Source organism: Falco peregrinus, chromosome 4, assembly GCF_023634155.1.
Source record: "Falco peregrinus isolate bFalPer1 chromosome 4, bFalPer1.pri, whole genome shotgun sequence".
Classification (NCBI taxonomy): Eukaryota; Metazoa; Chordata; class Aves; order Falconiformes; family Falconidae; genus Falco; species Falco peregrinus.
Window position 1 is genome coordinate 117,485,985 of NC_073724.1, and position 24,372 is coordinate 117,510,356.

At 45.9% G+C, this 24,372-nt stretch overlaps 2 protein-coding genes across 4 annotated transcripts in view; one reads left to right on the top strand and one right to left on the bottom strand.

Annotated features, from left to right (window-relative positions):
* Nucleotides 1–3,887, bottom strand: part of LOC101921836 (HLA class II histocompatibility antigen, DP beta 1 chain-like) — a 40,323-nt gene extending 36,436 nt beyond the window's left edge. The window contains 4 exon segments of the mRNA XM_055802866.1: nucleotides 2,479–2,592; nucleotides 2,735–2,899; nucleotides 2,902–2,936; nucleotides 3,610–3,887. Of these exon segments, the coding sequence (XP_055658841.1) occupies nucleotides 2,479–2,592; nucleotides 2,735–2,899; nucleotides 2,902–2,936; nucleotides 3,610–3,887 (592 nt within the window).
* A 6,316-nt stretch (nucleotides 3,888–10,203) lies between these two features.
* NARS2 (asparaginyl-tRNA synthetase 2, mitochondrial) overlaps nucleotides 10,204–24,372 on the top strand; it is a 52,685-nt gene continuing 38,516 nt past the window's right edge. For 2 of the 3 annotated variants that reach the window (XM_055801274.1, XM_055801272.1), the window contains exons 1-5: nucleotides 10,205–10,412; nucleotides 13,464–13,573; nucleotides 14,437–14,557; nucleotides 15,225–15,365; nucleotides 18,968–19,048. In XM_055801274.1, coding sequence (XP_055657249.1) covers nucleotides 10,281–10,412; nucleotides 13,464–13,573; nucleotides 14,437–14,557; nucleotides 15,225–15,365; nucleotides 18,968–19,048 — 585 coding nt within the window. In that variant the 5' untranslated portion in view covers nucleotides 10,205–10,280. Of the gene's footprint in view, nucleotides 10,413–13,463; nucleotides 13,574–14,436; nucleotides 14,558–15,224; nucleotides 15,366–18,967; nucleotides 19,049–24,372 lie in introns of all 3 variants that reach the window. The other variant, XM_055801275.1, reaches the window with a different exon arrangement.

Below are 24,372 nucleotides of genomic sequence, written 5' to 3' on the forward strand. Positions count from 1 at the left end.
TGGTGAGATGGCTCTGGGCGGTCACTTCAAAAGTCCCTTCTTCTGTGGCACTGAGGAAACAGCTCACAGAGATCTGAGAGCTGGCTGTGTGGGTTGTACACCAAAATAGTACCAGTAGCACCAGTATAAATGCTCACAGAAAAGCAAGTCCACGGGGGAAGTACGGTGAGAAGAGAAAGTAAGCAGCCTTCTCCTCCTGGTTGTAGCAGAGCAGCTCAGAACCATAGGGACAAGGATGGGACCAAGGAATAGCATGGCAATTTTGGCATCACGTGCCCAGAAGCAGATTGTTCCCATCCCCCTCAGCAAAACAGTGGCGTCAAGGAGAACAAACCAGTGATAATGGGGAGGGGAAACAAATTAGACTGTCAATATCCTCTTCATGGAAATAATCTCACAGGTTGTTAGTCACACAGGCCCGGCTTTGCCCCTCTAATTTTCCCCTGTACGTGGGCTTTCGTGTTCCTCTCATCACCTTAGCAGCTGAGTGCCTGCACCATGTGCAGAGGAAACACAATTAAGCAAAGTGGCTGGATGTCATGATATATGGGACAATGTCTCTGCTTCAGCAGCACAGAAAGCCAGCAAAGAGCTGAGATTAAACACCGGGTTAATTAGTACATTTAATTAGCTCTCAGTTATTAAATCCTTTTGGACCCTTAGATAAATTCCTCAAAGTACAAAACATACCTTAAAAATGCTATTATTTATTCCCTTCTTTCCAGGTGGGGCCAGGGCTGGGAAGCTCCAGCTTTCCTCCTGCAGCTTCATGCAGGAGTAGAGTCTGTCCCAACCTCAATGGCCCAGCACCAGTCCCTGAGACTACCATCAAATTTATAAACCTGCCAATTTGCAAATTCACAGTTCTTCTGAGAGGGGAGGAGGCAGTACCCTGCTAACGTGGCAACAGTAGGAGGAAAGGGAATAGTGTTGGCAAAATGCAGGGAGCAACAGCTCCTCTTAAGTCTCAGAGACAGAAAGAGATTCCCAAAGGCTTGCTGTAGACTTAGTCACCCAGCAGTGTGTCCCTTTCCATGCCGCCTTCCTCTGTGGCTGCAGCAGACAGGCATGGCAGCCTCAAAGGAAAAAAAAAAAAAAAGCAGAAATGGCTGGAGGAACTTCTCACAGAGGCTTTGCAGCATTGCCAGTCACTGTGCCAGCTAGACTGAGGAATAAGAAAAACTCCTCCAGGCTCCTGTTAGCAGTCTCCCACATTCGCCCCCCTGAATTATTTTTCTGTGGTTTCCATTTTCATCCTAACAGTCCGTGGATGCATCTTCACTTCGAAGTCCTGGAGCAGCTGCCAGCCTGCCCCTTCTCACCATCATCTCCAAGCGCACAGTGGTCCCACCCTAACCCACCACACAAAGCTGCTAAGATAAGTTGAGCTTCAGAGAGCCCATGGCGGCCCTGCCAGAGGCGGTTCTGGTAGAGGATTTATTTATGGGAGGGGAATCCAATTTCTGAGCTGACCTTAGAGACCTACCCAAAGCATTTATCACTCGGATAATGTGGAGCCCTGAACAACACAGATGCAAGTTGCTCAGGCTCTAGGCAGGCTGGAACACTGATTCCTACAGAGTCAAACCTGTACGCTGTTGTCATCATAGTTCACTAGGAACTGCTGTTTGGATCTACGGAAGGGGGTTTCAGCCTTTTCAGCACCAAGCCCTTTCTTCCCTAGCTATTAACAGCTGTGACGGAGGGAAGGGAATTCAGGTCCTCCTGATGCTGCTGACCTAAACCCATAGGCTGGGAATTAATGGGAGCAAAGGGCTACCACTGGCTGTGGCTTTCTTAAGGGAGTTTGCTTAGGAAAAAATAACAATACAGGATTAAGCTGAGGGTTATTCTCATTGCACCATGAAAAATTTCACACAACAGTGACTTACCCAGTACTTGTTTGTGATTCTAATAATCTTAAATTATTAGAAAGGAGAAAGCAAAGGCTGGGGTAAGATACTGTTACTCAGCAAACCAGCATTTTGAGAACAGGAACGCAGCTTTCTGTAAGATAATGTTCTCCCTTTTTTCCCCCTGTGCCATTTCAAAGAAAGGTATTCAAGCCTTCTATAAATAAGTATGAATGTATTTGCTTCTCGACTCTACAAAATATGTCTGCAACAAAGCAATGTGGAGACATCTGGGGATGAAGTAGCTAATTTGATACTCATAAGAAACCATAACCGTAGCCTAGGACTGTATCTCAGAGGACTGGGCTGACCTTTCAGCAGCTGATGATAGTTCTAAAATGGCTTCTCATCACTGAAAGCCCAATCTAACATCAGTTAAAATAAATTAAAAGCTATCACTGGCTTCTGCGGATATTGGATTAGGCCATATAAAACCCACTTGAATGCTGGGAACCCAAGGAAATTATCATGGTAAATCTAAATTCTAGCGAAGCCTTACATGCTTTAAAACATCTCTCTGAAGCCCCATTAAGAACAGGTTTCTACTTAGCTATGAATAACTCACCTTTCTTTTTCTTCTGAAAGATGATGAGTACCACCACAATGAAACTTAAGGCCAGGTCAAAGCTCAGCGTTGCAGTCACCTTCTTGCTCACAGCAGATCCAGAGCATGTTTCTGCTGGAAGAGCAGCCCAGAGAGTAAAGGCCCAGGCTAGACATTGATTTCCCCAGATATATCTTTCCTAGTTTCCTTCTCTCCCCATAGAGCTAGAATCAACCTTCCTCAAGATTTTGTGACCTCCCCATTTCCAGTTGCTTACCCCAGGCCATGAGGATGGGTGCTGGTAGGCTGACATGATCCACCTGGCAGGCACAGATATCCCCTTGCTTAGGTGTGACTTCCAAAGTGACCAGGGTCCGGAAAGACTGATCTCTATTTAGAAGGAGGTCCTTGTACACAACTTTATCTATCTCCTACTGCCCATTTTGAACCACTTGATCTTTATTTCAGAAGGATAAAACCTTGTTGCAGAACAAACCGTCTAGTTGGGATAGCCCCATGGCTCCATTTGCATGGGAAAATTCTTCACTCTGCATTTAACTGAAAAAGAGAAAGAAAGGGATGGAGACCACTGGCCAATCCTTCTCAGGAGTCATTCCTAGCAACAGGACCTATGGACATCATATGGATTTCTCTTCCAAAGCCATTTGTCAACACCTCCTTTGGTCCAGACCCACTGGATTCAACATGACCTTGCATTACATGTCTCCCAGCCACATTCACCTTTAGTCCTCTTTCTTTCTTCCCCCAGTGAAGGACCATCACAGAAGATGAGCTCTGTTTCTACCAAAAACATCTCCCATCTCTCAGATGGGTCCATTGCTCCAGGAATTTGCAGGAGGGGAGGTGCATTTGCTGGGCTTGGGAGTCCTGTCCCATGCTTTTCTACAGGGCTTCTGCAAGTCATTTCCTTCAGTCTTAGACTCATAACAAAGAAGTTAACTGCTCTGCTCCATGGCACTCATTCTCCTCCTGCCCCACGGAACTCACACCTATCTCGCACCATTCACTAAGCTCCCCTGACATCACGTATCTGCCAAATAGGAAGGTGACAGAGGGAGGTCAATGTGGTCCCAGGCCAGGGAAGTCAAGTTTCCCCATGCCACTCTCTTTTCCTCTCCTCCAAAGATTCACTTCTGTCCATCACGCTGAGTCCTCCTCCAGTTATAGCTGCAGCATTTCTCCGTTGAAGCCCACAAGCAGCCAAGCTGCCGCAGCCTGTTCCAATACTCAGCAATCACCCATCCCACCCCTATATGGGCCACGTAGAAACCTACCTCACTGTTATAGGAACAGATCTTCTGTCAGTCCCAGATGAACCTGTCCAGGTACCTTACCTGCTGCTGAGTGCCATTCACGTAGTGCCACTCCTGGTTTTGCTGCAACATGAAATGCTCTGGGTGAAGACGCATGGAACAAGGCCAGGATGGACATCTTGCTGCTGCTTTCCTTTGTCCCTGAATGTCCAGGATCTCTGCTCACCTGGAAAGTCTGTATGAAAAGCCATGTTGCCCCTCATCCCTATCATCACAGGTTGTGACAGGAGTCACAAATCAGGTTTTGAACCCAGGAATCCCCAGAGAAGCCATTGTTCCTCAAGTAGGAGAAAAAAAAGTCTGAAGAGAGAGCTAGACTGCTAACAACCACATCTCAGGTCAAAGTAGGAACTTCTCAGCAAAGCTCTGAGAGGAGGAACTTGAGGAGGGGATTGAACAGCCCCTTACTATGGATCCATTATCAGAATTGAGCAACATCAGTGGTAATCAGGCAGGAAAGAGTTCAATTCCTGCCTTTCACTAGAATTTTTTCTGGAGGGAGGCAGAATAAGGGTTTCATCAAGCGACACCACAATGAGTGCTGTCAGAGCAGAACAGTCAACAAAGCAGCTCAGATACTGCTGTGCAACTCCCAGGGCTCCAGCCCCGGGGTGTTAGCTCTAGGCTGGCTCCTTCCTGGGGCCCAGGGGTGCTCTCAGAGGACTGTGAATACAGCCTAGCCCCAACAGACCAAGCCTAGAGCATCTCTGAGCATTGTGTTTACTCAGCCATCAACCTGGGCAAAGAGTGGCACCATGACGCTGGCCCTCTCATGAAACCTAAAATCAGCGAGGCCAAGTCATGTGTTACCCTCTGACAGAAGGACAGGGTCTCCCCTTTTCTTCATCTGCTGGGAAGCATAAAGAAAACTTTGGAGGACACAGAAAGAAGCAGTTTTTGCATCTGCTTTGGTTTTGGTTTCAGTGAAGGGTTCAGAAAAAAAACCAAACAACTGGAAGTTGAGACAGAAAGAATGAAATATCTTAAACTAATGGTTTGCTTAGGGAAAATCAGCTTTATTTGTGGAAGGAATGAGCTACATATTGTATCGCATTTCATTGAAAAGCTACTGCTGTGAAACAAAGGACAAATGTGCTCCATTTCAGGTTACCAAGAGATCTCTGAAAAAAAGGCCAGCACTTTCTAATCACAGTGTCCCCATTCCCACATCCAAAACACAGCAGGATGTTGACTGTCTTGTGCATCTAACTTTCAGGCTAGGACCTTTAAGGACACCAAAGGGAAAGGGCATCCACTGATAACAGTGAGAAGGCTTCATAACTGTGGGGAGTCTGTCAGATTGAAGAACTGCATATTATCCATAGGTTAACAAGGATGTATCTGCCTTAATCTTCTACCTTTTGGAGGGACATGCTTATGCCTGCATGCATAGTCCTTTATCTGCCCAGAAGGCACTATGTCGAGCTTCAAGCAGAAGGTACAAGTTGATCTCCTGGCAATGTACTCAAACGGATGCTGGACTTTTCTGGGGATGCTCAGGACTCCAGATCAGAGGTCCACGAACAGCGGACACCATTGCTGATAAAAGCCCTCACTGAAAGAACCCTCGAAATCAGAAAGAGATGCCACTGCTGGGAAACACATCTTCAAGGCTCTCAGAAGGAGAGAGATGGAAAAGATATCCACATGGCCAGCCCCGAGGGGAGAGTTTTCCTTTAACAGCATCTCAAATTCCGAACTATATGGACAAACCAGGTTCATGTCATCAGACGCCAGGTGAATGAGAGTCATTTTGGAGGAGGCAAGATTGGATTCCTTGCTTTGTACCACTCCCACCTTGTCCCTTGCCTTTCTTAGGCAACTCCCTGGCCACATCTGAAGGATCTGGGGCTAAAAGCCCCAGAATCAGAAGGGAACAAGGACAGATTCAATTCAGAAGCAGAACTGTGTGGATGGAGCTTTTCCTCCCCCACCCACTAGAAAGGATGAAATGAAAGAACAGAAAGGCATGGGTGAGGAGGCCACATGAGGAGACAGTCTGGAGCTAAAGCACCAGGCTGAAACACCCAGAGAACAGGCATCTCAGAGCACCCCTGCTCCAGGTGAAAGCTGGGCATTGCTCTATGGATGGTGCCAAGGAGATGATGCCCTATAAGAATAAGGCTGATTCTCCACTCCTGCCCAAAAACAGACGCTGCCTGCTTGGAAGCCCTTTTCCCACCACAGCTCCTATGTCCAGCTGGGACTGTACAGGAGAATCATTATTTCTCACCGTCCTTTGAAACTCCCTCCCTGCAGACACCCTGACAACCGGTTTCCTGCCTCCCAGCCCAGACTTACATTACTAATATGATCTGCAAACAGCACCAGTGTCCTCTGGAGAGCTTTTAGAAGAGCTCTGCTCTGCAGGGAAAGAAATAAAATACATATTCAGACACTGCCATGTCTTTGTGGGCACCTGAAATAGCTCTAAAACACCCAGTTCACATACCAGAGAGGGAACAGAGCTACAAGTTAGCTCCAGCACTGCACGGACCCATATGGACCTATAGAAACAACCTGAGATCTGGGGTCATCACTGGGGCTGTGGTTCACGTTACTGACATTGCCAAACTGCTGGCCAGTGAGGACAGCATCCAGCAGTGAATCAAGGGTGGTCAGCTCTGTCGGAAATAAATCAATGTTTGTTGGAGAGCTCTGGGAACACAGTAGCCCCTGTCTGTCCCCCTGTCATCTTAAAAAAAATTGCTGGAAATTGTGCCTGTCAGCACATGAACACTGTCTGCAGTCCAGAAGCCTGGAACAGCTCACAGCAACATAAGTAAGTCTCTGCAGTATTGGCCCCAGGTGAGGAACTTGGCAAAAGGGAGTATGGAGCAGATCAGGGCGTATGGAGCAGCAGCTGAAGTGGACCTGAGCTCCAAGGGCAAGAAAAGCCACCTGAAAGACTGTCAGCTTTGCACTCTGCCAGTGCTTCATTGTCATTTTCTTTGGGGGACTGATGGACCAAATCCCTGCCCTCTCCACTGATATCATTTGGTTTTTAGAAGGAAGGATATTCAGCTGGATGGGAAAAGTTCAAGTTCAGTCCTAGAAATTTGAGGCCAGACTTTCTTGTGTTACCCGCTTCCCACAGCTGGCCCTGGATCAGACGGGTCTGAGGGGAAGAACCTTACCTCTTCCCTGGTGTATTTAGACACTCCCTAATTATTCCCTATATTAACTGTTTATACAGCCTGGAAAAGCTTTTATAAGTCAAATAACCCAGCGGGTTATCCTGGGTAGTATGGACCAAACTAGACAGGAAAAACATATAGCTGAGACCAGCAGTAAATGCACTGTCTGTGACAGGGCAGAGAGAACACATGCACTGAACAGTCATTACACACTCATTTAATTCTCATATTAAGCCAGGAGTTCCCTGAATGGTAGAGACCCGATTTCCCACCAATTTACATTCCGTATCTCTGCCTGAACACTGCAGCAGTATCAGCTCCTTCCTGCACTGTGATTCTCTAAGAAACCACATCACCACACTACCAACATACAGCAAAGCTCAATGCTGGCCCTTAGAGGAGGGGATGGTGATTGGCATTAAAACAAATCTAATTTTGCTCGCTCAGGAGCATCAAGACACATGTGTCCCTGTGTTTCCATCCAGCACTGAGGCAGTAACCTGTGTGTGTCCAGGTGGTCTGCTTGATTCCTTGCAGCGGCACGGAGGACAGACATTGGACAAGTTGTTCTCGTTGGCTGAGGACGCATTTCTAGCCCTCCCTGCACCTACCCTCCCTGCACCCCTCCCTGTGGTCTCCTGTCCTTCCTCTGAATGTCTTTCTCAGCCAGTTATGTCCATGCCCCTGCTCTGCAGCTCTAATTCCTCAGGACAGCTTTTCAAGGCAGCTCAGAGCTCAGGTCTAGACTGAGAGCCACAGGTGGGGACACTGGCTTACTGGGAGCAAAGGCAGAGGTAAAGGAAGGCCCTGGCAAGCAGCATGGGGACTTTGAGGACAAGAAGCTTTTCATGCACAGATAAAAAGCACCACAGGGGAAAGTTGAAACCAGGCATCTACAAAGCTTTCCTCTTCTCTTTCCCATGAGCCCAGCTTGTTTCTTTTAAATGAGATCTCTTGACAGCAATTCTTTTCTTACCCAAGCCCTTGCAGCAAGGCAGGGATTTGTCCCCTACAAGCAGTGTCACTACCAAAGCTACCTCCCAGCATTTCCTTGCCCTGGGGCATCACACTGCCGCTGTCCCTTGTTTCACCCACTGTAAGTCCAAAGATCAATGCACAGGACTGAGACAACCTCTGACCACAAGCACAGCAGACATGTTTGGCCGCTGCCTTCCTGCAGCGTGACTGCACAGAAGAGAGGTGCACGCGGAGCAGGCAAAGGGCAGAGCAGAATAGTTCAGGCTGCATGGGGAAGCGGCACTTAAACCTTTATCATAGAATGGTTTGGGTTGGAAGGGACATTTAAAGATCATTGAGTCCAACCCCCCTGCCTTGGACAGGGACCCCTCCCACCAGCCCAGGCTGCTCAAAGCCCCATCCAACCTGGCCTTAAACGCTTCCAGGGGTGGGGCACCCACAGTTTCTCTGGGCAATATTTGCCAGTGTCTCACCAGCCTCAGAGTAAAAAATTTCTTCCTTATGTCCAATCTAAATCTACACTTTTAACAGTTTAAAACCATTGCCTCTTACCCTGTCACTACAGGCCTTAGTAAAATGCCTCTCTTCACCTTTCTTATAAACTCCTTAAAGCATTGAAAGGCCACAATAAGGTGCCCCTGGAGCCTTCTCTTCTCCAGGCTGAACAACCCAAACTCCCTCAGCCTGTCCTCACAGGAGAGGTGCTCCAGCCCTCTGATCATTTTTGTGGCCTCCTCTGGACTTGCTCAAACAGGTCCATGTCTTTCTTATGCTGGGGACTCACAGAGCTGGATGCAGCACTGCAGGTGGGATGTCACCAGAATGGAGCAGAAGAGCAGAATCACCTCCCTCCATTTGCTGGCCATGCTGCTTTTGATGCAGTCCAGGATACAATAGGCTTTCTGGGATGCAAGTGCACATCACCAGCTCATGTCCAATTTCTTCCCCAACAGATCCGCAGGGCTGGAGACAGTCTCATTTTGATGATTGCTTCTCACCTGCCACTCAGAGGAGCTGAAGGCTGAAAAGAGGACAGGAGAAGGGTCTTGTCCCAGAGTAGGGCTTGCAGAGCAGAACTGAGTACTGTGTCCCCAGTTAGGAAAAGCACGGGCTGACATGGGACTTATTCCCCTGGAGAGGGACCTAGGAGGACAGGAGAGTGGCAGACGGCCCCTGACATCCACAGCACACCATCCCCAGACCGCACTGTCACTGAGAAGGGCTGCCTCTCCCTTCAGCCTGCTACCACAAGTGCTCCCAGGGCCCGGTGAGGAGCAGCATTACAGCCTGGCCTGGCTGACAGCCCAGCTGGCATTAGGTTTTTTTCCCCAGAGGCTTTGGCCTGGCCTGCCCACAGTCTTCCTCGTGGAGGTGGGAACCCAGCAGGGGTTCCTGACGCAAAGGCAGCACCAGTGCTGCCAAGGTCCCAGAAAGCAGCAGGATAGAATAACAGAATAATAGAAACATTTAGGTTGGAAAAGACCTTTGAGATCTAGTCCAACCATTAACCCAGCACTGCCAAGTCCATCACTAAACCACGTCCCTAAGCGCCACATCTACGCGTCTTTTAAATACCTCCAGCGGTGGCGACTCCATCACTTTATTGGGCAGCCTGTTTTAATGCTTCACAATCCTTTCACTGAAGAAATTTTTCCTATCTAAAGCTATCCAATCTAAACTTCCCCTAGTGCAACTTGAGGCCATTTTCTCTCATCCTATTGCTTGCTCCTTGGGAGAAGAGACTGACACACCCCGCCTCTCTACAGCCTCCTGTCTGGCAGTTGCAGGGAGTGAGAAGGACCCCCTGAGCCTCCCCTTCCCCAGGCTGAGTCCCCCAGCTCTCCCCGCCGTCCCCCCCCGAGCTGTGCCGCAGCCCCTTCCCCAGCCCCTGCCCGGCTCTGGACACGTTCCAGCCCCTCCGGGTCTGTCTGGGGGTGAGGGGCCCAACGCTGAGCCCAGGGCTCGAGGGGCGGCCGCACCAGGGCCCAGCACAGGGGGCAAGGATCCCTTACCCCCGCCGACCCCCTGTCACCCAACACGGGGATCCCTCCCGCGGCTATGGGGATCCCTCCCGCCACGGGGCCCCGTCCCCTGTGCCCTGCAGGGCGCCACAGCCTCAACCCGCTGCCGCCCCCAGCACCGCACGCCATGCACTACATTTCCCAGAGGCCCTTGCGCCCAGGCGGCGGAAAAGGCGGCCCTTCGCCCTCGGCGCGCGTCCGTTCCGATTGGCTCGCTGGGCCAGCGCTCGGCGGCCATTGGGTGAGACGGTCACGTGAGGCGGCGGGAGGCGCGTCACATGCCGGGAGCCGTGTGGGAGCGGGCTGGGATGAGGTCGGGCCGCCGGGGCGGGCAGGCCCGCTAGGCCTCAGCCATGCTGCGGGCCCGGGGTGGCTGGCAGGCCCTCCGCTGCTGTGCCTCCCTGCCTCGGGCGCGGCGGGCGGCGCGGCTGCGTGTCCGGGAGGCGCTGGAGGCGCGGGAGCCGGCCGGCGAGGTTAAAGTGCAGGTGTGTGGCCGGCAGGTCGGGGTGTGCCTGGTAGCGGCTCGGCCCAGAGCCCTGGCGGGGGAGGGAGGCGGCCTGGCGGCCCACGCCGGTTTCACTACCTGTGCTTCAGGGAGGAAAGCTAGAACTTCTGCAGCGTATTTTGCTAAACGTACAACCCTCCTTGATAGTCTCTAGAGCCGGCTCTCAATGTATTTCTTCGGTTTGCCATTGTTAGATCAGGTACAAAGCTTTGAAGTCACTCGGCATGTGCAGGGAAAGGCTGTCAGTAGGATTCGTTATACTGAAACAGTTTCGGTTTTATTACCTGTTTGGTTTGGCACAATGACCCATTGCCTCTGTGCTGACGTTTTCAAAGCTTTGTTTTGGGTCGTTCCACCTCTGGGTTTATAGTAGTGTTGCGTAGAGCCAACAGTAAGTGTTTCATTGATGTTCGTGTCCAGTTGTTGTGAACCAAGGTAGATTGGGAGAAGTGGACTTTTTCCCTTTCTGGCCTGCAGGGTTGTGCATACCTGTTTTCTGGTGTTCCCGACTGACAGAGCAGTGGCTGCAGATGCACAGTCCCTGTTTTAGTGCAAGGCCCTTGGTTAGAAGTGTGCAGTTACCAGTATTTCTGCATGAATCTGTGGAGGACTGGGGTATTTGGTAACAGTTTTAAACTAAACTGAAAGAGGAGAGATTTATAAGGAAGAAATTTTTTACAGTGAGGGTGGTGAGGCACTGGAACAGGTTGCCCAGAGAAGCTGTAGATGCCCCATTGCTGGCAGGGCTCCAGGCCAGGCTGGACGGGGCTGGGAGCAGCCTGGGGTGGTGGGAGTGGGCCCTGCCTGGGGCAGGGGGGTTGGAATTATGTGATCTGTGAAGCTCCCTTCCAGCACAAACCATCCTATGATTTTACAAACTCAAAAGCCAGTTTGTGCACACTGGTGTTCCTGTACACACGTAGATGAAGCCTAATAGGGTAGGAAGAAGCTCATCCAGTATAGGTACTTCTCAGATGTAGTTTTATCAGTAATGCAAGCTGGAATAAACTGGTGCTAAAACTGGCAATACCACCTTTTTTTCTACCCTAGGTCCTTGCCGCTTTGTTGCTCTTTCCCTGTGCTGGCAAGAATGTAATCTGTATTAAACTGGGTTGGGGAACTGGTCTGGCTTAAAACCACCCTTGTTCTAGTCAGGTTATTGAAAGTAAAGAGTTGGGATTGTCACTACACATTGCTTCTGGTAAGGTGTGAGGTGGTCAAAACATTGCTGCTACAGCCTCTGCTGCTCCAATACAAGCCTGTGGGTCTTGTCTTATTTCCTATTGCAGGATGCAAGACTCATCTCCTTATTTAACAAATCCCAGAACAGCCTGATGAGGTGGAAAACAAAGCTCTTGAGAATGTTTTGGGTTTTTTTTTTGTTCAGGGGGTTTTGGGTGTTTAGTTAAGGAGCACTTACAAGGAAGGAAACGAAGAAAAACATCTGCTGTTATACCTTAAAAGTAATGCATCAAGTATGATGTATATGATGTGTTCTGGGGATTTACTAGAACACAGAGGATAAGCACAGCAGCTTCAGGCTTTAAGTGCCTGTTGCTTTAGCCACAGAAATACGAGGATACCCAAATGATCAGATTTCAGTTTTGGACTCTGGTTTCTTGCATTAGTTCTTGCGTCAGGTGGATCACCCTTCAGAGGTTGTCTAGGTAAATGCCTGTGAAATTGTGAGGCTGGAGCAAAAGCTGAAGTTTCATTAACAGTTGGGTTCATTATTTTCAAATCTTCCATAGTTTTTATGTGCAGTTGTCCTCTCCTGTTACACAAACCTGGCTAATGCCTTGTCTGTGTTAGTAGACATGTTGTAGTTTTAAGAATGCTTTACTTATGGTACTGTTTAATTCTTGAAGTTTGTTCAGTCCAGACAGCTGAAGTAGATGGATTCACATTGATTTGTCTGGTATAAAATCCCTGGAGCATTTGCTCAATTTGAAATAATTGGAACTACTTGAGCACTTACAGTTAAGCAAAAGACTGATTGGAAAAGGAGCAGTTTGGTTGTTTAATCAGCTCTGTTTTCAGTTGTTCTGTACAGTGTTATTGTATGATGGGCTGGAAGCTCCTCAGCAGATAGTTTTGCTTTTAAGGGCAGCTTTGTCTCATCTCTTGTGAGCTGGGGAGCAACTAAGGGAGTTGTATTTTAGATTCTATTACTTGGTGCCTTGGGTGCTGACTTACATTTTAATTTCTTAAGGGAAATGTTACTTGTCATTGAAAAGCTCAAAATAAGACATTAGTCTGATATGTACGTGGTCAGTTCTACTGTTTTGCTGTTACAAAGAACTTCTGCATTATTTTAATCCTTTTAGTCAAACTGGACAATAATGCTTCTAAATTTTTTTCTTAGTTTTTTTTTTTCCCCCATGGGGACAGCATAGCAGTCTTGATTTTGAGGTATAAGGAGAAACATCCAAGAAATTAATTTTTGTTCTGCTTGAATATGTAATTTTTCACCTGCATCTCTTAGCTGCAGCATCATTGGTTTAGCAGTCCAATGGCTTAGGGCACGTAAACTAATGAGAAAATTTCAGTTGGTACTTTCCTGCAGGTGGTACAGCAATAAAAATTGATACCCAAAATCATCAAAATACTCGTCTCTACTGCTTCAGTAAGAAGTGTTTTAGAAGGACGTCACTAATAAGAATATGTACTTCGTTAAAATGCTTTTCATCTTCAGAGTACTTTTCCTCTTTCTGTATTCTCAGCTCCCCAGAGATGCAGGTAGATCTTAGTTGTCCCTGCTGGACTCAGGAGGAGAGTTGATATGTCTGCTTAAAGATTTGTTTCTCTTTGCCGTGAAGTCAGTAGAATAATTGACAGTAACTTACTTGTTTTGGGTTTTTTTTTTTTAAATTATTTTTTATTTTTGTTGCTCCTAAAGAAATATTTTCTTTTATTTCAGTAAGAAGTTGAAAGAAGCCTGAAGTAGCGTGTCCAGCTCAGCTGGAAGAAGAGTATAACTATGCAGAGATCATGCCAAGAAATAACAAATTTCTTTTTCTTTTCCCTCTAGGGCTGGGTCCGCTCTGTCCGATCCCAGAAAGAAGTTTTGTTCCTCCATATAAATGATGGGAGTTCTCTGGAAAGCCTCCAGGTGGTTGCTGATCCCAGCCTGGAAAATAGGTTGGTTCGTTTGAGATACCTGGAGAAATATGTTGACCAGTGCTTGGAGGTGTCTGCTCAGGCCTCCTTTCCTGTGCCAATGGGTCACCGGGAGCTGGCACCTGACCACAGGAAAGGCACTCCTGCAGGCTGGGGTCTCTGGATCTGCTTTTAGGATGGAGAGTGTCTGACTACTCTGTCTCAGCTTAGCTGAGGCCTTGTGGTTCGGTTGCTCATCCTGTGAGATTAATTTGGACCTAATTTAATAGCTGTAGCAGTTTTGGTGTTTTGGACTACTGTTGGACTTTGTACTTACTTGTAAATTACATGATGTAGCTAGAGATAACTGTCCCCCAGGTTCTGGAGAGTGCTGGGCTCTACCTGTAACAGCTTCAGGGCTGGCTTGGTAGGCATATCCCCTAGATAGGCACGCCTATTCTATTATAGCAAAATAATGCACTTGTTTTACAGCTTCATTTTGGTTGTTACTCTCAGTTGTTCTTTGGGCTAGGGTTGGGTGTGTTGGTGTGATCCAGGAACCCTCTGTGTGTAACTTGATTTTTAAAATAAATTGTAATGAGGTTTTTTTTCCTGTAAGCCTGGTTTGTCCACACCAAGAGCCCTTTCTAATAAAAGTCTGTCCCTTTTCCCCTCACTTGTCCAGCATTGCAACCTTTTTCTAAATTCCTCTCTAGGTTTGTGAATCTCTTCACATTCCCGCCTATGCATTTAGTAATTTTTCATTTCATCAGTTAAGCCCTATGGCTACAGTATCTCTTGTGATCTCAAGTGGTCCAGCTAAATTAACAGGAATGGCTCTTCTGAACGTAGTTGACTTTTGTGTAAGTGCCTAGTTAAGCTGGTTTTTTTTCTTGGTTTCTTAGAGATTTAACTTTTGGAAGTGCAGTGGAAGTGCAAGGGGAACTGGTCAAAAGTCCTCATAAGATGCAAGACATGGAGCTGAAAGCTGAAACCATTCGTGTGGTGGGACCTTGTGATACCTGGGTATGTCAGAACAGCAGGAGTCCAACTGGTAGGATTGCTTTGGAAATTAATTTCAAAAGGTCCAGGTGTCCAGCAAAGCATGCTTCTAACTGCATTTTCCTTAAGTCTGAGAGGTCCTGCACTTTGATTTGGCAGTGGTGTCTGTAGGGTGTGTCAAAAGGAGAAACATGGGATCACTATGAAATCTGTCTTCTGGGGCAGAGCTGTTTCTACATGCTGGCAGCTAAGAGCATGCATATGTCCCACCCTGAAGCACTTACCTGTGCCGGGTGGCTTACCTGATAAGTCTGGCTGCAATACGAATTGGAGAAGCAGTGGGACTGGCAAAACACTCCAGATGGTGCAGGTGGAAGATCCTATCTGCCACAGGCATGTTTGGAATCAGCTCACTGCTGCAGCAGTGAGATGAACAGCTGGCTTTCAAGGGGGCTCAGCATCCAAAAGGCGGAGCATTTCAGAACACTGTTACCCTCTCTTGTGTTCATGGCTCTGCCATAAGCATTATAAAATCTACAGAATAACTAGAAAAGATAGGCAAAAGCATCTAGTTCTCTGCTCTGTAAGGACGATTGAGTTTTAGTAGATAGAGATGGTATTGCATGAGTAGCAATATAATTACATTGACTCCCAAGTTCTCGTAGTTTTATTTTTCTTTCCTTGTTTTCAGTTGTTCCCCCTGAAAATGAAGGAGAGGCATCCACTGGAGTACGTCCGACAGTTCCCACACTTGCGGTGCAGAAACAACACGCTCAGCTCCCTCTTGAGAATCCGCAGTGAAGCCACTGCAGGCATCCACGCATTCTTCCAGGTAGTCCCTCTGTACTGAGCCTGACGTATAAAATGCTCCCCTGGTTTGGCTTCATAGGAGCATGTTAGGAGGGAGCCAGCAAGCATGATGTCTTGACTGCAGGGTATGGGTTTTGGACACGGTGGTTTTCTCTCCAGGCCTGAGCCTGGCTCAGGCTTATGATCAGACTAGCACATCTGTGGTCTTGTTTGCATCTTTCTGCCCATTTCTGTTAGTTATTTTATCCTTTTTGCTAAGTTGCACTATAATCGCCTGCAAGCGTGTGTGGTCTTGTGGAACAGAACATAATATGGAGTTGGTTAACCCATCCTCAGCAGTGACCTTGCAGTCCTTGGATAGAAGCCTCCTCTCACACAGAAAAATCTGTGATGCAGGAAGGCTACCAACAAACTGACTCAGTGCTTCATGTTATTCTCCTCGGTTCTTGTCTTTCTACTGCTGTGCTACAGGTCTGTGTGGATGCTGTTAGCTGAGATTAGGAGACTCCTGTTTTGATGCATTTCAGACTGGTGGGTGGGAGGTGCCTGCGCTTTCTGAGTGTGTCACTCTTAAGCTGTGGGCATGGTACAGGCTTTGTGCAGGTGGTGGGAGCAGTGAATTAACTGATTCCAGATGCCTTATAGAGACAGTGAATTCTTTGTGTGGGTAGAAAAAGGTAGCAAGTCCTCTAGTGCACTTGAGCCCTTTCTTTTAAAGCTTTTCATTGAAATAAACACGTTTTAGTTTAGGTAATCTGGCCTTGGTTTGAGTACAATTATATTCAGAGCATTCCGATTACAAAGTTCTTGTGTAAGTAATTAGTATGGTCCAAAGAACAGGTCAGAATTGTTGAGATAGAATTTCTGGTCCCAAGTGTGCTGGTATTTGTCACCATCAGTGGTGCTTGCTCTATTGCTCTAGGAGTTACCTGTATGGAATTGCATGCTATTTAGAATTGGAAATACTGTGTCAGGTAAAGCTGGGCTTGCATTCAGCATCGTGCCAGCTGCAAGACAGACCCGGCTGTGTTGGGAATCACTCTGTGCCGGTGTCCACAAGGTGGCATTGCCTGCTACGACTTGGGTTTCAGACGTGGACAAGGAAGCCAGACGAGATAAAAAAAGCATAGGCTTTACTTTTCCAAATTAACTCTGGCTCAGACTGTTTAAAATGCTCAAGAGCTGAGCAGTATTAAAAAATATTATTAGTTGAACAGCAGGAGCTACACTAGAGTTATTTTTAAAGGGATAAGGAAGATTTGGTCCCAGCCCTGATGCTTGCAAATGCTTGTATCACAACTCTCCTAGCACCAGGAACATCTGTGGTTTGCTCCATTTCTGATGGAAGGAAAGCAGTGTTTAAATTGCCACCTACATCGTCCCAAGAATGTTGCAATTTCCAACTTGACGATGTCAGAACATACTGTAACTGGAAAGTATAATCGGAGTGTTTTCACTGTGCAAAGCTGTAAAGACCTTAATGGTGGAAGAAAATAAGTGGGGGTTTAGGAATACACACCTGAAATCATCTAGACTGTCTGTAACTTCAAAAACTTTTTTTTTTAGCACATTCGTTTCTAGCAGTGAATGACTAATGCCAAATGCCTTTGGTTTGGATGTTGAAGGCTAAAACATCATCTTTAAATCTTCTCCTGAGTGTTGTGGTCCAGGTGGGCTAGGAACGCTGTTCCTAGGCACAGTGAAATGGTTGTGATGTGAATGGCAACCTTCAGTTTGCGCATGAATTAACTTCCACGTTTGTCAGAGCCAGTAGAGTGACTTGAAGTATTTTAGGAGCTTTTAAAAGGGGGAACTGTCCAAGAGGTTTTTATGGGATTCTCATCTTTCAGACCTGTGCAGTTCCCTTCCATGCTTTGGAAAGGAATGGTCTTCTGTGTGAAATATGCTGCTTTACAGAAACTGCTACTACTGCATGAGGAATTCAGGCAATTTTCCAAAATCTCGTGTAGGGTTGGGAGGTCACATGACCACCGAGTCTCTGGAATATGCATGGGATTGTGGCAGAGACCTGCATTTTGTATTGATAGGCTATAGTTACCTTCCCAGGCCAAGTTCTGACTCTGAAACTACTTCCTGTGTCGTAACTGGATCTCAGCGAGGAGCTCCTGCTGGGCACTCGCAAGCCAAGGTCTTTGCACCTGTAACCAAGGTAGCCTAGAGCTGACTGCAGTGTCTTTCCTGCCTCTTGGTCATGTTAGGGTACTTCCACAAAATGCATTGCACGTCCATACAAACATTTTGGTCCAAATTTAATTTTAGTGTGATTCTCAGGATGGACAGTAAATACTGCTGCTGCCTTCCTAGCCTTTTAACTAGCTGGTGATAAGGACCAGAACCTGTCATGTGAATGGTTGCTCTGTATTGCTCTAGTAAAAGCTGTGAAACTGAGCTTTTAGAAACATTTGCTTTGTAATATTTTTTTTTAATTAATGTTTTGTGTAGATAGACAATGGGTTACGTTACATCATTGCCTCTGTCATGGTAATGCTGGCCCACCCTGATTTTGAAAGAGTTCTCTTGTGACAGCCATTAGTGATGCAAAAGAAAACAAATCCTTTGTTCACAGCTGAACTCTGCTAGTTTCAGGTTCTTGTTTGCCTTGACATGCACAGGTGTGATCTCTGTGCTCCACCCCTGATCTCTGTAGTGAGACTAAGTTAGGAAAGTGACAGTGAGTAGAGTTTGGTTCCTGGTTTTGCTCCTAACATGCCATGTGTAGTTGTCTGATGTCTACTTGATACACCTATCCACTGAAAATCGGGCTGCAGATGGTCTACAAGCCTCCAGCAGCACTGCAGAGAAACCCAGAGACAGGGGCTCTTTCTTCGTACATCCTTCCTGGTTTCAGAGGGCACTTCTGGATCTGTGAAGTATTACATGAATAGTTAATTGTCCAGGTACCTACAGCATGACCAAACCTGGGTATACCCTGTCTCTTAAGAAGATGAGAGGTGGGACTGACATTTTCATGGTGGTTGCATGTTTTTAAGGCCTCTCTGCCGTGCAGTGTGTAATTCAGAATCACGGAATGGTTTGGGTTGGAAGGCACCTTAAAGATTGTATAGTTCCAACCCCCTGCCATGAGCAGGGACACCTTCCACTAGACCAGGTTGCTCAAAGCCCCATCCACCCTGGCCTTTCTGTCATTTAACATACTTGATGATTTCTTTTAGTGGAGAACACTGAGAGTGTGTCCTCTGCCTAACCACCATTTTCAAAAAAGCTGGAAGAAACTGAAGTTTTGAGGCTGTAGGGGTGAATTTGATTGAAACTACCCAAAAATATAAAAATACTGGATTAGGTGAGAAGAAAGGGAAATGGTGTAGAGATGGACAGTTGCAAAACCCACATAATAATGGCATAAATTTCATTTGTTTATGAAACACAGAGGAAAAAACCCAAGTAGTAAACATTATTGATTTGTAAATCATGTTGGCATTTAGTTAGTCCCTTGTCTTTGTCCCTGTAAGGAACAGAGTACATATGCTGTCCTAGTTGGGGGCTAATAGCCGAGTTATGATGTGTGCTAGTTGATGTCATCCTTGAAGTTGATGTGTGTTTGATATCTTTAGCTAGTTAACTTTAGTGTTCTGTCTGTTCCAGGATAATGGCTACGTGCATATTCATACCCCCATAATTACATCAAATGACTGTGAAGGTGCTGGAGAACTCTTCCAAATTGAGGTAAGTTGGCTTCCATAAAGTTTGTTTTGATTTTTGCTTGCGGAGCATTCTGGAGTTATTGAAGGTTAGAGGAACTGTTTGTCTTCACAAAACCTTTCCTTTATGTACTTCTGTGATTATTTTTTTTAATATGGCAGTCCATTGCTTCAACTAATAATTTAAATAGATGCATTACACTTTTTTTTTTATTTTATTGCTGTTTTGTACATTAATCGTCACCTTTTGTACTGATGAGGTTTTTCTATCCCTGGTGCTGTGGAAAAGTTTACAAAGAACAGAGGGAGGTGAAACATTTTAGTAAACAGGAGGATGTGATCATAAGAATCCAAGATATGGGATGGAACACTCAGGACAGCCTACTACATGCGAATATTTCTTGGCTTTGAAACGAAGAATATAATTCACTGTGAGATTAATCCTTGAAAGAAAGTCAGCAATCCCTAAAACTCCTTTTCACCTGTGTATATATTCCTCCCTACAAAGCTACTCCTGTTGTATATAGGGATCTTCCCCCAATATTGCCAGGTCTTCCCAGCCATCTGCCAAATTACTGCCACAGTCTATCATTATATGAAGTACTTCACGTCTTGGGTCAAAATCTCCTATAAACTTCAATACAGCTGTAACTGCTAAGACCTTCCCCACAGATTCTCATGATTCCTAACCCCCACATCCATGAATCATAAGAAATTCCGCCTGCCTTTTATACTTCTATATTTGAAATCCACTCTTCTGTCTCAAACAATTACATCCATTGCCACTTACGCTTACTGGCTCCAGCCTTGCTGGTGAATCATCTGTAAACCCAAGAAAAATTGTTGAGGTAGCAGTTGCTTGCTGCAGGATCGCATCTTCCACACTGCCCAGCCTCATGACAAAGAGCCTCAGTGTACTGGTTCTTCAGGATCTCGGGGTCTAACCGGCACGACTAGTGATTCCCTTCCAGACCAGTACATGTGGCTCAGCGTTTTGCTTGCTGGGACAATAGAGTTGATTAGCTAAACTAAATTGTTCCTGTTTAATTGAGATCCCTTAATGCTACCAAAGGTTTGTTCCAGGCTGTTGCATGCAAATTAAGATGTGAAAACAAGTGACACTTAATGATGAGAACATTATACAGTTTGCAGCTGTACAGTGTATTATGTCTTTGGTACAAATTGTATCCACTTGAAAGCTGCAGAGGATGCAGGACTACAGTGTAGGTGGCTGGTAGTAACAGAAACACTGATGCAAATGTTGATTGAGGTGCTAAATTGTGAGGCTGAAACTTGTATAAACTGGATCTTAACTAAATGCAAAGTTCAAGGCAAATACCTTGTGCCGTCTCCAGTGTGATTGCTTAGGTGTAAATAATACCTGTCTTGGAGAAATACAGTGACAGCTGTGCTTGAAAGGTGTAGATTAAGTGCTGAGTCAGATCCCATTAAGCAGCCTGTGCTACAAAGAAAGGGCTTCAGAAACCCGATTGCTCCTGGGAAGTTCTCCCTGACTTCCTGTATCTTCTTTGAGTACCGCTTCATTGTCTGGCCTAATTTAGGTCTTGGTTTTGTTTCTGCAAAGCTGGTCTTGGCTAGCAGAAGTCCAGGACCACTTGCTATCCTGCTGCGACCACTTTACTCCACTGGAGCAGTGACACCATTTCTTGATCGTGGAAATCTGGGGAAGTTTTAAATCTGGCTTGGGCCATGCATGTGAGGTTGTCAGACATAAAAATGAGGGTGACAGAAGAGTGTCGGACATAAAAATAAGCACATGCTATTTGCAGCAAAGCCCAGAATTTCTATATGCTTTTAATCAAACCAACCATCAAAACATTCCCCATCTGCTGTACTCAGTTCCTTTTTAAACTAGCCCTTAATTCACTGCTTACACAGGCCAAGGGAGAAAATAAATTTCTGTTGTTCTTGTATTTGAGCAGCAGCCAAGAATTATGGTGATGGGAATCAGTGAAAGCAACCTGCAAATTAGATTCTTCAATTTAAAAAATATTTAAATCCTGTACTTAAAGTTTTAAGACCTGTCTTCCAGTTGTGACCAGAACATAAATTGGCATCCTATTGCTCATGAATTTGTAGTAGTTACAATATGCCTGCTGCTTACAGGTTGTTTGTTCTGCCTTTTTATTTTTTTTTTTTTTTTTTTTTTAACTTTCTGGGGCAGTGTATAAAACTGATAATCTCCCCAGTTTAGCTGTCCTGCAGCGGGTGGTATAGGTTGAAAGCTTTTCTTGAGTAGCCTTTAGGACCCAAGTAGAGGCTGCTTTGCACCCACTGTGAACCGTTGCCTTTTCATAGCTGTCATCTTTACTGGTACAATTTTAATCCCCTCACAAATGCCTGATGGCTGCTCAGGCCCATGCATTCTTTGGAAATGATAGAAAGTGAATAGGAATCTCTTTCACATGAAACTTGGAGATGGAGAAAAAAGTATCTTGAGTTAGAAGGGAAAGGCTTTTTGAAGGCATATGATCTTTGATTCTTAGGCCTCGTAATCATGTAGGATTTGTATCTGTTTATATGTTCAGCTTCCTCATTATCTTTGTTTGGTTTTGGGCGTTCTGATTAGTCTGTACATAGCTTTGGCTGGGATGTTCTCATACTAAGACTTGGAATGGGGAAGAATCCCTTCCCTCTGTGCTGGGCAAATCAGTTCAGCTAAGTATTTTTAAAATGAAGGAAAGAGAGCAGTAAGCAGAGACGATTTTTAAAAATAAATGAATCGCAAGAGGGCAAGAACTCCAGAGAAATCTTTTGCAGTTGAGACTTTCTACACTTGAAAAATGTAGATGTGAGGAGAAACTGCCAGAAGTGTGAAAACAGCCAGGCAGACACTAGTCTGCATGGAAAACATCAGCAACACCAACTTGTGGATTTCTGCACCTTTAACAGTGTCTGCCTTTGGTGGAACCCTGGTGGGGAGAATCATCTTGCTTGTGCTGCCTTCTTTAAAGTAAATTTACTGAAAACACCAAAAGAACTTTGAATATTGAAAGCTGGGTTTTAGTAGAATGCAAAGTAAGATGAGGTAATTCTTGAAACTGGGGGAATGCAGATCAGCAGGGCGAGATGGCCCTTTTATTTTTATTTAATCTGAGATTAATTCCTCTGTTCTAGCAGTCTTAGCACCTCGGGGCAGATCCTCGCTTTTTTTCTTTTTTGTCTTCTGAAGTCTAAAATTCTTAGCTGCCTTTGTATGTATGCAAGAAACTTTAATCGGTCCACTTCTGGGGCTGCTTCCTAGGAAATCTGCCTGCCTTTTGTCTTTGTGACCCAGCTGCATGTCTCTTCCCTGCTATTTTCAGTAGCCTACCACTCTGTCTGCAGTGTTGAAGGCTCCCTGCTTTCTGAGTCTTTTGCTTTCTTTTCCACTTTGCTCCCTGGAAAGTTTCCTTGTTTGACTGCCCGCAGCTGCTGTGGAGAAGGTGGAGGCTCCTCTACACTCTTCCAGAGTCTTTCTGGCCCAGGACCCTTCAGCTGGTATGATGAAGCCCTGGATGCCCGCTTTCCTTGCTGCCCAGCTGCAGCAGTTTAAAAGAATTCAGCATGAAGCGAGTTAAAAAGCAGTACAGCTCTGTTGGCATTCGCAGCTTTTTAAAGTAGATGTCACATGTCTTTTATTGCCTGTGGCCTTATTCCTTCCTGGGGACCTTGCTCAACACTTAGTGCTGTTCTCTACCTGTTGGCACCAGCGGAGGTAATATGTGCTCTCTATCAGGCTTGGCTCTTGCCACACACACACTTCACTGCATCTGGGTGGTGTTTGACTAAACCCAGTGTCTGGAGATCAGTCTGTTTCATTATCTGAAGTGTAAAACCTGAAGAGCCATCCAGGTATTGTTCTTCTATAAACTGTATGCAGAGATTGTATGGTGTTTGACTTCTGGGTGTTGGGGTTTTTTTGCCACCTGCTCACAGGAGTGAATGTAACATTCTCTAGACCCCTGAGGGCGGCAAGTTCATGGCTGTGCCTTCTGTGGTGCCAGAAATGCGTGCCTGCTGCTGAAGATGCAGAAGCTTACTCCTACTGTTCCTTTGGTACTACTGAAAACCAGCCTTGTCAGCACCAGTGAAGGTTGGGAGCTGCTGGGGAGAATCACAGTTAAATCCAACAGTGTTAGTGCCTGTCAGCTGTTTCCCCCTTTAGAGATGCATCATGGTCTGGGAAGTGGCCAGTCTACATGAGACTGGGACTTCAGAGAGGTGCTCAGCAGGGATCAGGATAAGCTGGAACTGAGCTGAGGGAAGGCTTGCTCTTGCATGTTTTCTAGCTCTCCCAGTTTCTGCTCATCATTTCTACTTGGTTCTTCTCTGCCTGTAATTCCACTCCATATTTATGAGATGTTTGTCTCAGCAGAGCCAGCTGCCTGTTGCTCAGTACAAGTCCAGCTGGTCAGAATTAGGACTGGAATCGCAAGGAGGACTTCTTGAAGTTATGAATTTTGCAGTGGTTGTCTAAAAAGGAAAAGCCAGTCATGTTTGTAATGGAACATCACAGAGGGCAGGTCCAGATTAGCGTTGTGGTGATGTGAGGCTTCAGCAGTATGGTGTTGTGGGCCTCGGCTAGAGCTGTAGCAGTGATTTCTATAAGCTTTACAAGTCTTCTCTGATCCCTTCATGCATTTGGCTTGCTTAGAGTGAAAGACAGAATCAAATGGTTTATGCTCTCCTGAAGCTAACTGCCTCAAGTAAAAGTTAATACAAGACTGACATCAAAGAGAATAATTTTAAATTAAATCATTAGGCATTTGAGGAGATGGAGAACAAAACGGGTATTAAATGCAGTTGCTCTTGTATTTAGAATGAGAATAAAAAGCCTTTGATGTTGACGTTGAATCCTAGTCTGTTTATAGTGTGTTTTTACTCTGAGACACCAAGATATTTCATACAGATTCCCCCTCCATCTTTTCCCATTGTAATTTGGGTAGTTTTCGGCTGGGGAATCAAGACAACTTGAAAGCAAACACATTATTCCCCACTCTCCACCCCCTGAATCATTTATCAGGTATCTGTTTTGGATTGGGAGATGGGGAAGAAAGTCCATCTAATTGAAATAAAAGCACCACAATGTTGTTGCTTCATTTTGCTAGTCATGGACATGAAAAACAATCTCGCTGGGTGTCAGTAGTGAAGGGATAGCATCACCTACTATTTATTATTTGTCTTCTACCAGTGGCTATGGTTGTATATAATAAAGAAGCAAGCCTGGTCTAAAAGGCTGAGCATAAATCTGGGGCACAGGCACTTGAAAGCATTGCCCTGATCCTGTGCTTGAATGTGTAAATAGGAGGAGCAACCTCTAGTAGGTTAGTTGATATTTGTACATGT